Below are 14283 nucleotides of genomic sequence, written 5' to 3'. Positions count from 1 at the left end.
CTGAAAGATGAATACATGAATTTACAGTACAAATTTGCATTTCACACAGAGGAAGTCTCCATGTTTTCTGAAGTCAGACGCAGAGTTAAGCAGTACAGGGATGGTAATTGGACTTTTCCAGTCTTTCTGACCACTCATAGCACTTTACACTCCTTGTCACATTCACCCATTCAATAAATATTCACACACCCGCTCCCACTGAACATCAGCGGGAGCAAGTTGGGGTTCAGTGTCTTGCTCAAGGACACTTCAGTGCTGGGATCAAACTGCCAACCTTCCTATTGATAGATGACCGACTCTACCCAATGAGCCACAGCTGCCCCAGGGATGTTAAACTTATCTCAGTCTTAAGAATTTCTGTTGATTTCATCCCTGTTTCATCTGTGTTGGGGTTTTAACTCACAGTTGTCTCAGTTTTTTGTCTCTTAATGTGTGTGTGTGTGTTGGGTATGGTATGTGTGCACACTCAAATATAGCTGTGTTATATACTTGATTCTGATTGGTCAAAACCCCAAACAACTGTAATTAACTCTCAACAGCAGAAGTGATGCCAGTGATGACAACCTGATCACAAATATATCAAATCAATCTGAGGAACGGGAATCCGGCAACTCAGCCTGATGATGCAAGCGAACTACACACTATCTTAATTACTTGATTGGTTTAAAATAAGTAGTTTTAAGTCAATGTACTTAACCTTATAGGAACAAAAGCTCAAAGGCCATAGAGACAAGGTCTGCCTACGTTACCAAAATACTAAAAATGTACTTTGTTTGTTTCAGCATTTAGTATCTAACAACAGTCAGGCTTTACCCAAAATATAAAAAGGCATAATACTAAAGTGGTCATACTGGCAGCAGACCTGATGACACTTTAAGGACATAATAAAGTGTTGAAGATGGTTAAATTACTGTGAAATCTGAAGTTTAGGTCTAATTTAAACTGTGCTCCTGCATGAAAACTTCCACTGTGCATAAGCATTTTTTCTAAGTGAAAGTCTTTTCAATCAAACCAGCACCACAAAAGATTTATATAATGGGCATTGGGCATTGACAAGCTTGCTTCTTTGAGCACCATCTTCTGGGTTAAATCAATAGACTGTATAATAAATGGACCTAGTATCCGTGAAGTCACCCATCTGTTTCCAAAGCGCTGTTTTAAAGCCGATCGTCAGCGGGTGCCATATTGGAAATGCTGAACGCAACCTTACTTGTCAAGCTAGTGTGAGGTAAAGAGGCAGGCTTTGAGCCTTCTCACCAACACTTACAGTGTTCCCGCCTGTCAATCACATCAGTCATAGCCTTATTTAGGCAAAACACATAAGTTTCATATCTTCAAAAATAACGAGTCACAGTGTGTGCCGAGAGAGAGATTAGCCTTCAGACCTAAGGCGTTTTTTGAACCAGGCTGTAAACATGTTTATTTCTGCTGTAAAGATCGGCTTTTTTGAATTTGTGTGTATTTGGTGTCCGATTCTTCTGGAGCCAGCCTCAAGTGGACGCTCGATGAACTGCAGTTTTTAGCACTTCCACTTAGGCTTCTTAAGACCAAAGTTGCTGCTTGGTTGAATACCATAACATGATAGAATACTTCACTCCACACGTCATACCCGTGTACCGGTCGCAGGGAACACAGCCCACTTTTTAGATGCCTAAAAAGGTATTCAAAGTGCATCGTATGCACTGAACTTTCCATTAGTCTTTCTATGACTATCCTTTAAATATTTAACAGGAGCTGTTTTGTTTTTTGACTCAGCTCTGATTTGGTCTCAGGCCTATTTGGTCGTCTTTCAAACGTTTGTCTTTTTGCTTTCTGGCAACTGGCGGTGAATTTCCAGATGTTGGAGTGTCCTTGAACTCACCGTCCAGGAGAGGTTAGAAAAAAAGCTTGCTCTCTGAAGCTAAAGAACACAAAAACAACAACTGGCAGACTGAAAAACGACATTACCCTGATCACTTGCTAAGACAATAATAGGAGAGTAAAGTGTGCATCGAATAGAGGATAGTGGACTTTGAATCTAAAGCTTCTGGTTTGAGTTAGAAAGTCTGCACAGAATGCTGTTGTAGTGCAAAGACAATAAACATCAGCAGAAATCACAGAAAAACACCACAAACACACTTTTTTTTGGCAAGTGAACAAACGACTCCCACAGTTAGAGGTTCTTCGATGGTCCGTTTATATTTTTTGGAGCAGTTGCAATCTGTTTGAGGCAATAGAAAGATTCACAATTCTCTTTTTAAAACACATTTGGTCTAGCAACAAAAAAAGTTACCGACGTTATATCTCCATACAGGTCTTATAGTCAGTTTTTTTCTGCCTAAGGATCACAAGGACATACATAACGTTGTCAGTTTCCAGATGCTCACTAAACAAATACAGTACTTCTGCTTTTCATCCAGTGTTTGTCTGTGTGTGGGGGACAGTTGCATTATGGGTCATTTTTCAAGCATCAGACGCCATGACCTCTAGGACTTCTAAAACTGGGCGGGTAGGAAGAACCAGGGTCTGTTCTCCTGTGTCACAATGTTGTCTTTCTCTCATTAAAAAAACAAAACAATCAGAATGAATCATCGTCTACTCTCAGAGTCACTGACACCAGATACTCATGCGTTCATGGGTGCAATTTGAGCTGTTTAGCATCATAAGACCAATTTTAAGAATTGAGGGTTTTCATGCATGGGGATCTGTCCTCTCAACGTGGTTTGAAACGCTTCAAAGTGACGCCTGATGATCAATCATTTGTAATCGTTGCAGGGGGGAACAAACATTTTGTGCACAGTTAAAATACAGACATGTTGGAAATACTTCTCACGGATGTAGCACCTTTTTAAACTGCCTAAGTGACAACGTGGATCCCTGGGCCCTGGTCTACTCTACTCCACATAGCAACAACATTACTACACAAAGTCGACAATTTTAGTGTGTTGACCAGAAAATAAATGTGAACAAAATTCCTACATGTAGCTGTTTTTTTTTTTTACAAGTCTTTTTCCATAATGTTGCTGCTATAAGTGACATCCACATCTGCACATAAAAAGTATATATTTATATTTATATAATATATATCCGTACTCTATTAACAGTTTGTCTACCATGAAGTTAGAATTGCCACCCATCTCTCAGAAAAGTTTTTTTTTTGTACCTCAAACATTAATTATTTTACAACACAGAAATCAACTAAATTTGTACAACTTTTGGAGGAAGTGATGCTCCGCCTGCTCACAGTCCCTCCATGGTTTTCTTTTTGTTCATTTTTTTTTGTTTTCTTTTTGTGTTTTTCTCCCCTAAGTCCCGGTGCAGTAAGACAGTTTTCATCCCCGTAAAACACAGTTTTAAAAAACCAAAGCATTTACAAACTGGCATCGTTAGAACCGTAAGGATGTTCAGCTTTAGAGCGTCGGCTGAACTTGGACCCTTAAACACGCCCCTCACCTTCCTCCCTCAGCGGAGGGGAAGTAACCCTTGTTTGGCACGGTTATATACACAATAAGTTCACTCAACAGAGGGGCTCATGGGAAAAATAAGGGGGTTTGAGGTGTTAATGAGGGAGGAGAGCTAGCCTAAAAATGAGTTTTACATGGAAAATGCTGCTCAGCTATTCAGTGGAAATCATCTGTAGGGCAGTATAAGGAGCACCGTGACCTACCAGAACTAAAGTTCAACATCCAGTTCATATCCGCTGTTTCACATTAGCAACACGTCAGCATCCGTCTGTAGCTCTGATGTGAATTTTTGAAAGTCTAAGTGCAGCTATCGTGTGTGTTTCTATGTGTTTAAGCTGGAAAGTTGGTGAGAAAAGGTGAGGTTGACCCAATGGCGAAAGGCCTGACATGACACAGAAAATAGTGCAATGTACAGTACACAATGCATCTCCGTAAATGTACAGTGTACATCAAATACTATACAACCAGAATCGAGAATTAAAAAAGTAGAAACACAACAAAAGAGAAAGAAAAAATAAAAGCCGTTACAAATGACGAGAAGTCCTGAAGCGTTCTTTGCCCAGAGGAGGAAACATCACGCTGAAGCCATAGAGCCAAAGAGAAAGAAAAGTTTGTGTGACAGACGTCCTACATGTCCTACAGCTCCGCCTCTTGTGCTTCACATTACTAAAAGCCAGGTTTCTATACCACATATGTACAGGTTTCTCCATCCACAATCAAAAACCTTTCATCCTCCATCCATTTATCTCTTTCTTTGTCCTTCTTCCTCTTCATATTTCCCTCTTTATCCACCTTTTCTTCATGTTCTCTTTCTTTGTATCCACCCCTCTTTCATTCTGTATCCAGAGGCCTTCAGGTGCAGGGGCTCTTTCTGTAATTGATCACAAACTAAACACAGAAAGATAATGTGTCTGTTGGTTTTTGTTGGTGGTGTGCATGCACATGCATGGCCGCTCCTCTGTTTCCTTCCGTTCCTTCCTTGTCCCCTCTCCCTCCTCGCTCAGATGTCTCTAAAAGGAGTGAAACGCCTCTGATTTTTCTCCTCATGTCTCCTGCACTCCGTCCTCCCCCTCCACCGTCCTGCTACCTATGATGCTACTCAGGAACTACAGGGGAGGATGAGGAGGGAGGGGAACTGTCCTCTCACTGTCTCTCCCCCAGTTTTAAACTAAACTCTTCATTAATTCCTCTCCTCGTCCTCCTTATCCCCGCCCCTCGTCTCCTCTCAGACCCAGGAGTCTGGTGAGGCAGGATAGTGGCTTGTCTCATAGTTGAGCTCGCTGTAGGGCCGTGAGGCTGAGTAGAAGTCTACATAGTTCCCGGTGGACTTGAGGCCCTGCAGGTGCATGTTGAGGTCACCCTGCGGAGCGCGTCCTACTGTGTGGACCTGGTTCTCGTAGAAAGCCTGGTCCTCGTAGCTGCTGCCGTCGGTTGGGGGCGGGTTTTGGAAAGGAGGGTAGGGCTCTGACGGCAGGCCTTGAGAGGAGATCTGCAAAAAGAACAAAGATGTAGGATGAGACAAAACTCGGATTATAATAGCTCCAAGCCGTCCTGATGTGAGATACATTTGCTTGACATGAGTATAAAAACATTTACTGGTGAAAAAATGATCTACACCAAGGGAAAACAATCAGAGACGTGCCACCAAAGCTAGGCTGCTAGCTAACAAACTACCTCAATCACAGAGCACATTAGCCATAAGAATGTTGTAGACATGAGCTTTGAGAAATAAAGAATGGTTTGAATGTTTCTGTGCAAATGTTTGAAGATTATAAATTGTAATGCAACACATTTCCAACATTTATAAACTTTGTGTTCCCCGACATTGAGCAACTCTTGCTACTTAGCATGGCACAGGAAATTTCAGCTGCTAGCTAGCTGGATTGAAATGCTAAAGCAGACTTGTATTCTGCAAAAGTGACACCCAAACACATCTCTTCACGTTGACATGACTTGAACCTGACCTTAATGTTAAATGTCCTTCACTACTGCTAGCCTACAAGGCTAGCTACAGGCACAGATGTCTCTTTGTCCAGCTGGTTGTCACTAGAGTTGCCGCCCGTCCCTTTTTTCTCAGGATTGTTCTCTTTTTTTTTCACCAGCTGTCCAGGGTAAATACAAATCTCTCCCGGGACACAATTTGTCTTGTTTTTTTGGGAAAATGCAAAAAACCTCATTTGATTTCCTTCGTTCTTTAGTCTAGAAAGGTCCCCCGGGCCTCTGTGGCTATTTAAAATTGTCTCTGTTTTCTTCCAGTTTATGCGTATGTCACACCTGTGCACTCCAGCGCTCAGAGTGGCTCAAGCAGGGAGGGAAACTTGACCGAAGAGAGACAGCAAGCTGAATTGACCGCGCTGAGGTCTTCTTATCACCAACTTTGGGCGCCTTCATTTGAAATGGGAGGAGAGACGACTGACAAGGAAGGAGATGGAGCAAATACATGCAAGCCACCAGCACTAAAAAATGGATATACTAGTTACAATCCTGACTGAGCGACACTGTCAGAGTTTGAATGGATACGGTCGACCCAGGGAGACTCCATAAAATATGAAGGGATAAATGCATTGGAAATCCACGCAAAAATGAAAAAAGCATCAAGCTGTGGTATCAAACAAACAAAAACAGGCAGCCATTGCAACTACTATGACCAAGAAATGTTCACCAGAAGAAGACAAGATTGCAGTGGCAGAGCTTACCAGTGTCCTATGTCTGAATTGTATGTTAATTTGGTCAGTCTGAACTGGTAATAGTGGCCGAACCCTCCGCCCCAAACACTTGGTTGAGTGTCCCTTTTATTCACAAAACCAAGGTGGCAAACCTACTTAAACCTGACCCTAATGTTAAATGTCATCCACTACTGCTAGCCTACAAGGCTAGCTACAGGCACAGGTGTCTCTTTGTCCAGCTGGCATTGATGTAGGGGGGACCAGGGTTGGTTGTCACACTTTTTACTCTCAAGAGAATTATGCATGATAAATACATCCTACAGCGGTCATTCATATATTCAGTCTTGCGCTTTAATGGGTTTCCCCTCCTAAATCCTTCCAACAGCAAATAATCACGCATACAAGTCACTCAAGACTGTAAAAACCACCCTCATTTTATGAAAGCTGATGAGATATGTTGTCCTTTAGGAGAGTTAAAGTCTTCCTCCACTGGCAAGCTTTAATAATTCAGGTATTCAGTCCAGATTTCCCGTAAGATTACCAATTTAATATCAATTTTAAGCAAACCATCCAAAACCATCCTTCCAAATGCAGTTTTTTATCATCACAAACTTTCTTCTGGTCAGTCAGCCTGAAACAAACAAGTCTGATGGATGACGGGTGATGGCCACTTCTTATTGGTGTCTATTTCAGTGCTTTTCTGAGAGCTGGCCAACTCATAAGTTAAAAGACTGAAGCTACTGCTGCCAGAGGGTTTGATAAGCAATGCTGGAGGATTTTACGGGCATCAATGCAGAATTAAATGCCAGACTCAGAGAGCAAATCACTGCAGTTCCCATAAAGCTGAATGAGACTCTATAGGAGTTTACAGCAACCTGTTTGGACCCCATAGTATTTCATCTCCATCTGTGTCACCATTATATTCCAATGCAATAAAGAGAATAGTTTTGCTGCACTTCTTTATTCCCATCTCAAGTTTTATGGGGTGACAGTGCTGCGGATCTTCTCTTAGAGGATTGTATAGACGGGGAAGATGTTGAAGAGACGTATAGACTGTCAGGTGTTTATTACATGAGTGTTTTCCCTTTGACCCTCTGTGGACATCTGTTTCTTTTTCATGCCTGTCTATGCTGATTTGTTCACAACTCAAATGCAGAGGTTAACTATTTATGTTAGTACAAGAGGGCATATGAAGATGTTGCTTCTTTCTCAGGACTGTTTCCACATCAAAACAAGTCACCTATGACTGTCAGTGTTATATTACTTAAAAGAAAGCCAAGCAGTGTCAGAACAATGGCTGTTAGAGGCTGTATTTAACCTCTTGGTCTCATAGAAGCCTTACATGTGTTACAAATACCAAAAAAGTACTTTAATCCAACAGCTTCTCCTGATTCACTTGAGTGTATTGATCGTCATGTTTTGTTTTCCCTTCTGTGATTAAAGCTCATGTGAGGTACTTCAGTCCATGTGGATCTTGGTGCCCCCTGTCGGCAAAGTGATACATCTGATATCTCTTTATGATCTTGTCCATTACATGTGAAGTAGAGTTTGGTAAAACAAGATGATACCCTTCTGTATTTTAACACTCACTCATTGTGAATATTTGCAGTGGAAAATGCCATAAAAGGTTGACACATACCCCCCTGAAGCCATTTCAGACTTTAAAGATATAACTAAACATAAATAGCCAGTCTCCTTCATGGTGGTCTTATTTGCTTCTATAGGTCATAAAAAAGCCATTGGTGTAGGTTTTAGTCTGTTTCATAACTAGTTAAAAACTCCTCACAGGAGCTTTAACTAAATGATTTGAAAAGCTGAGTTCAATTTCACTAGCCACACCCAGGCTTGATTACTGCCAGACCTGTTGAATCAAGAAATCACTTAAAGAGAAGTGGGTTTAAAGATCTCAAAAACCAACACATCATGTCACAATCTAAAGAAATCCAAGAACACCTGGATGATTTGCTGTAATTGATTGAACCATGAATTCTGCTCTTTACTTATTTATTTATTTATTTAACCTTTATTTAACCAGGTGAGTTAATTGAGAACCAATTCTCATTTGCAATAACGACCTTACTAGAAAATCCTTAGGGAAAATGTCCAGCCAAGTGCACTTGCGTTATACTGCAGGAAAATGATTTGAAACACACCAGCAAATCCACCTCTGAATGGCTTAAAAAAAATCTAAATGAAGGTTTTGGAGTGGCCTAGTCAAAGTCTGGACTCAAATCCGATTGAGATGCTGTGGCATGACCTTAAACAGGCCGTTCATGCTGGAAAACCACTCCAATGTGGATTAATTAAAACAACTCTGTAAAGAATAACGTAAAAGACTCAGTGCCAGTTATTGCAAATGCTTGATTACAGTTGTTGCCACCAAGGGTAGGTTTAGGGGAATTACTTTTTCACATAGGGCCAGGTAGGTTTGGATAATTTGTTTTCCTTACTAAATGAAATCATCATTTAAAAACTGCATTTTGTATTTACTATGGTTATCTTTGTCTGACATTAAAATGTGTTTCATTACCAGAAGCATTAAGTGTGACACATATGCAAAAATATAAGAAATCAGGAAGGGGGGAGATACTTTTTCACAGCACTGTAATTATGAACACTATGAACCCATGATTAAACTTGTTGTACCTGATTATACTTTAGGTCATCAGTTGGCGACACATAAGCTCCTCTGAGCAGCGTAGAGGATCCACCGGACATTTGACCTGCAGAGAGAGAGAGAGAGAGGGAGAGAGAGAGAGAGAGAGAGAGAGAGAGAGAGAGAGAGAGAGAGAGAGAGAGAGAGAGAGAGAGAGAGAGAGAGAGAGAGAGAGGGGACAAGGACTTCAGCTGAATGTTTGCTGTGATCAGATATCACTGTGCAGACAGAGGAGTGTGGGTGGGATGTGAAAGGCATTGGGTAGACTGGAATTAAAATAAAAATGATTAATGATGATAAGGCAGAGATTTGAGCTCAATGTTTCCTACAAAACAGCTGTCAGAGAGCAAACATGGACTTCATGAAACACTGACAGCTTCTACAAAATCAAGATACCTGAACTTATTTGTGTCTTAAATAAATTCATACACATGAAAAGCTGTCTGATTGGTGAGCTCTCAGGTTCAATTACAAGTGAATGAATGTAACTACAAACATGTGGATTATCTTCAGAGAAAATAAGCATCAACTTAATATTTACATGAACTATCTGAGGTCTACATTGGCCCTGGAAGGATTTTCATATCTGACCCTTTGTTAACTCCTAATACAGAGATGTGGTCCGGCTGAACTGATCACATTGGACAGATCATGCTTGACCAAATGGGTCCGACCACACGTGATAAGATCTCACTTTCCTTCTTCCACAATGCAGCTTTATGAGCATTTAAAAAACAAGCTGTCATGCAGACTGCAGACAGCACTGAGAAGGGGAGAGGTGCACCTAACAGGCCGTGTCATAATGGACTGATGTGATGATGTGGTTTAAGACTTGGATTATAAAATTGATGTTCATCTACAGCTCTGTGGATTATCAGTAGGCCCATGATACATGAACTGCTCTGCAGACTGAAGGCTGTTCTTAGATCCCTGTTATGAAACATCTCTTCACTGTGCATACACTTCAACAGACCGCTCATGCAGCAAGAAGAATCTGTCTCCTTTTGCACAAGGTATTTCATTCATAGTCTTTATCTGTCCAGTGGTAATGATAGACCTAACATACACTGATGGGCTCGAGTCGGGAGGGTCATGTGGCTAAAGCTGTGAGAAGTACAAATGCAGCAGTCTGGAGGTCCTGTGTTTGCATCTGTAGTGTTGGTATGTGAAGTGGTGACATGGTTCTACTTCACAGTACATACAGTATACAGTATTCCTCTCTAACTCTGAGCAGGATCACAGGTTTAACTCTCAGTGTGTTTGCAGAACTTAAATCACGTATACTTTCAATCTTTACATATGAAGACAAAAACAGACACAGGCAGTATTGAGGCCGTGTATTTTGGTGTCAGATGTGCAGTATGGGATCCCTACCCGTCATTGCATCCTTCCTGGATGTGTGTTCGCCCTTGTTGCCATGGTAACTGGCATTGCCAGTCGACTCGTAGTCTGCCTTCCTCTCCTTCAACGCCATCATCTCTCTGGGGGAAGCAGGGGCGCTCGCTACACACAAACACACACACACACAAACACACACACACAAACAGGGTACACCTTTAGGCCTCAATCTATCACCAGCAGGCTCTCATATTCAGGAGGAGAACAACAGACCGGGCTGCATGGAATCCTTTGAGACAATGAATGCCGTGCAATTTAAAACCTGTACGTTTCTCATCTTTTTAAGGATGTTTTCCTTCACAGCATGTATTTCTTCTTACCATGAATGCTGTTTGCATTGTGACCCTCTCATGGCGTCATTCTCTACAAATGAAGCTTTTAGACCCAGGTGTAATTTCAGAGAGGTAAACACTGAGTCATCCCTCCTCTCTGCGTACCCTCTTCTGTCATCTTTTCCCCTCTGTCTGCCTGCAGGCCACTCTCTCTCTCCTCCAGTCTTCACTACAGCCACGTATTTTTACTACCTTTAACTCCCACAGGCGGATTAATCTCCGTCTTGCATTACCAACTTCTAAATCCAGATAGTAAAACCATCATTGATTCTAAACTCAAACCCACAGCTGGGAGAAAATGCAGGACTGAGGGAGGCTGTGGGATCATTTCAGAGATAATGAGCTAGATCTAGCCATATTGCAGAAACCCGGGCTGTTGATTCAGTGCCATGTGGTTCAGAACCATTTGCTTTAATATTGAAATCATTATCAGCGGTGAAGCTGCTTGCCGTGAAGCATGCTCCCAGCCTGTTTATGCAGCTGCGTCTGCCTCTTTGTTCCTTTTCTGTACGTTCTAACACAGTTAGCACTGATCCATACACTCATCAATTATTTTCTAATATTATCAGGCTATTGTCACACTGACACCCACTCGACCAATTGTCCTCTGCATGCAGCTGATGAAAAAAAAACACACATTTTAAAGGCTTTAAACACAATGAGAGGCTTTCTTTGGAGTGTGGAAATTTCCTAAGAAGCGAAAGAAGCAAACAAACGCCTCGATGTTCTATCTGCTCGCACTTTTATAAACAGAAAAACAAAATAAAAGATGAGAGATTGGCTTCCAAACCAGAGAGTTAATCACTTTATTAATGTCAGCTGACAGCCTCATAAATCCAGCTCTGGTGTTTGTGAGGCCCTGTGTGAATGCTTTCATATGTTGTTAGATTTAATGCAATTCTAACACCTACTGAAAATTGTGCTTCCCCTCAATTAATCACCAAACAAAATAAAGTTTGATGAATAAATAAAACCTCTTTGGTGTTTTACTTTTTGCAGGACTTATATTTGACAACATGCACCTGCAGTCCTGATGTACATTTGGCTGTCTACAGAAGTGGGGCCTATGTACATTGATGTCCTTTTTGTGCTAGCAGCATATATTTCCATAAAAACCTTAGAGCAGCAATGCCCTTGACCTCAGCTGGTTTTTGTTCCTGCGTTCAGCACTCTTGTTTGAAAATTTCTACTCCTGCAAATATAAAACAGCCTTCATGAGATGACCTCCACTTTTCAAGACGGATTTTGAGAAAAAAGCCCTTGAAGAACTATTCTTGTTTTTCTATAAAGGTAATTATTTCAGTTAAAAATGACAACACATGCAGAGGCTACAGTCCTCATTTCTGTCTGTGACCATTTGCTGCATGTCTTCCACCGCTCTCTACTCCCCATGTTTCCTGTCTCTCTTCAGCTGTCCTATCACGAAGGCAAAAATGCACGAAAAACATAAAAACAACTTAAAAGCTTTTTTTTTAACCCTCCTGTTATATTCATTTTTCAGGAACAGCAACAATGTTCCTGGTTCAACTTGACCCAGTGGGATATTTAGTTATATAAAAGTTTCAGAACCCAAAAAATACCAATAAACATTCTTTTAATCTCATTATTAACTCCATTACTAACCTTTTAAATCAATATTTAGTGCAATGATGTTCTTTAATTCTCACAGATCATGGTTCAAAGAAGATAACTCTTACCTATCCTAAATATAAATGCAGTAGTTTTACATTACTTAGATTTGTTTTTAAAATTTGAATTCTTTTCATTTTATTAACAATTTATTTTTACATTTTTGAAGTTTAAAATGGGTCAATTTGACCTGCAACATAACAGGAGGGTTAAAAAAATGATGACACAGACTCATTAAATATAAAAAGGACGGTTGTTGTTTTTAACACCTTTTATTTAAATTGTCAGTTTTAAATTAAATAAATTATGGTTGCAGGATTAGATACCATAATTAAAATAACCTGCAGTCTATTGGTTGATTGAAACTCAGTGACATCACACTTTTTTTGTCTGTTTATCGTCTCTTCTGCACTGATGAATGTTTCTTAAGAAAGGCATCACAACTCCGCCTCAGTCCTCGGGTAACTTATGCTTCTTTTGTGCTACTTTGCTCCAGTCATCATGTCTCTTCATCTTTCAACCGCCTGCTGCTGAAACAGTTACTGAAGGCTGGCTTCACTGTACTGACAGTGTCCACTGTTGTAACAAATATCAGCATGTAATTGGTAAACCCTGAATATAAGATAATGCAACTTTTTACAGATGTATTTAATGAAAAACAACAGGGTCTTATAATTGGGTCAATGCCATAGACTATATAAATAATGGACGTGGTATTTGTGACGTCACCCATCTCTTCCTGAGCCCTGTTTTGAAGCCAATCGTTGGTAATGCTGAACTCAACCAAACATGTTTATTTCTGCTGTAAAGATCGTCTATTTTGAATTGGTGTCTATGTGGTTTCTGGTGTTTCAACAGCCAGCCTCAAGTGGACGCTCGATGAATTGCAGTTTATAACACTTCCGCATGGGCTTCATATTTTGAGACCGGAGGTTGCTGCTTGGTCAATACGGTACTTCAACTTTTGCGAGAGCGCCACACTCAGTGATGTCACTTCTACCTCACCAACCAATCAAAATCAAGACGGAGGGGTGGCTGCTGATATCAACATTGTTGAAAACAATGGCGGTGGCCAAGGAGAAACTTACCAGACTAATTCTTCATGGTACAATTCCCAGGTCTAGAGGTGCTGCTAATGCTACAACGAATGTCTCTAATTATTTTAACCCTGTCTCTGTAATAATAATACTTTTATTTGAATAGCACTATAAACAGACAATAGAAGGAGAGAGGCAATAAAAGAAAACTGACAGTAAAAGCAGAGAGGTAAAATGTTACAAATTAAAATAAATTCATAAAATAAAAGCTTTACTATAACAGTGTGCCTTGAGTAGCGAAATAAAATGAGGGACTAACTCTGCAGGTCTAATTACAATGTCATCTAATGACAGCAGATGAAGCATACAGAGCATCTGTAACCCTGCAACAGTAAGCACTGCTGAGAAGCGCTCTGAAATTGAGGTCTTGAGCACTGCTAGCAAATAGCGTTTTAGCGTTAATGGACACAGGCCCTTATACACAAATGTGGAAACAGCGATTACAGTTACAAATTAGTGTTCAAACTGCACTGGAGTCACTTCCTCTTGTAGCTGTGTGTTGCAGGAAACGTGTACCCAAACTTAGTTTCAGCTCACATAAATATAAAATGTTCCCATTTCCAACAAACTCGCTAAAATGAGGTGATATTTTGGAGCTGGAATAATTCACTGAGTAATGATTCATTCAGAGGAGTCAGTCTTGGAGCAGTCAGGAAAGGATGTTCCCATAAAGGACGTGAGGGTAATACCAATCCACTAATGGGGCATTTGTTGCACAATCCTGTTGCAAATTCAAATGAAACAGTAATGAGGTGGCTCTGACTCACTGCTGTGTGTATGCTTGACAAAATAATGACTGTGGAAATCACTGTGTTGCCCGCACTGAGGATATAACAAATGAAGTAGGACATGGGTTCAGGGAGCAGGTGTGTCTGTCTGCTAAACAAGGGGAGTCAATTAGGTAGCATTTTCAAACTACCAACCACAAGTTGAGAGGTAGCTGCAGACAGTCGTTCAACATTTGTGACATCCATATTTTGCAGAAAGTCACTTCTGTATTTCAGTTTTTAGTGATTATCTTCCCTTAAGTGTTGTAGACACACATACACACAAAACTCTGAA

The 14283-nt window shown here is 40.7% G+C and overlaps 1 protein-coding gene across 13 annotated transcripts in view; it reads right to left on the bottom strand.

Annotated features, from left to right (window-relative positions):
* Positions 1-2152: 2152 nt before the first annotated feature.
* Positions 2153-14283, bottom strand: part of ctnnd2b (catenin (cadherin-associated protein), delta 2b) — a 237275-nt gene continuing 225144 nt past the window's right edge. For all 13 annotated transcript variants that reach the window (XM_034702134.1, XM_034702144.1, XM_034702136.1 and 10 more), the window contains 3 exons: positions 10140-10268; positions 8756-8832; positions 2153-4932 (listed from right to left, as the gene is read on the bottom strand). In XM_034702134.1, coding sequence (XP_034558025.1) covers positions 4669-4932; positions 8756-8832; positions 10140-10268 — 470 coding nt within the window. In that variant the 3' untranslated portion in view covers positions 2153-4668. The remainder of the gene's footprint in view (positions 4933-8755; positions 8833-10139; positions 10269-14283) is intronic.

This window comes from Notolabrus celidotus, chromosome 15 (genome assembly GCF_009762535.1).
Source record: "Notolabrus celidotus isolate fNotCel1 chromosome 15, fNotCel1.pri, whole genome shotgun sequence".
Taxonomy (NCBI): Eukaryota; Metazoa; Chordata; class Actinopteri; order Labriformes; family Labridae; genus Notolabrus; species Notolabrus celidotus.
This window is presented reverse-complemented; position numbering and strand designations above follow the sequence as displayed.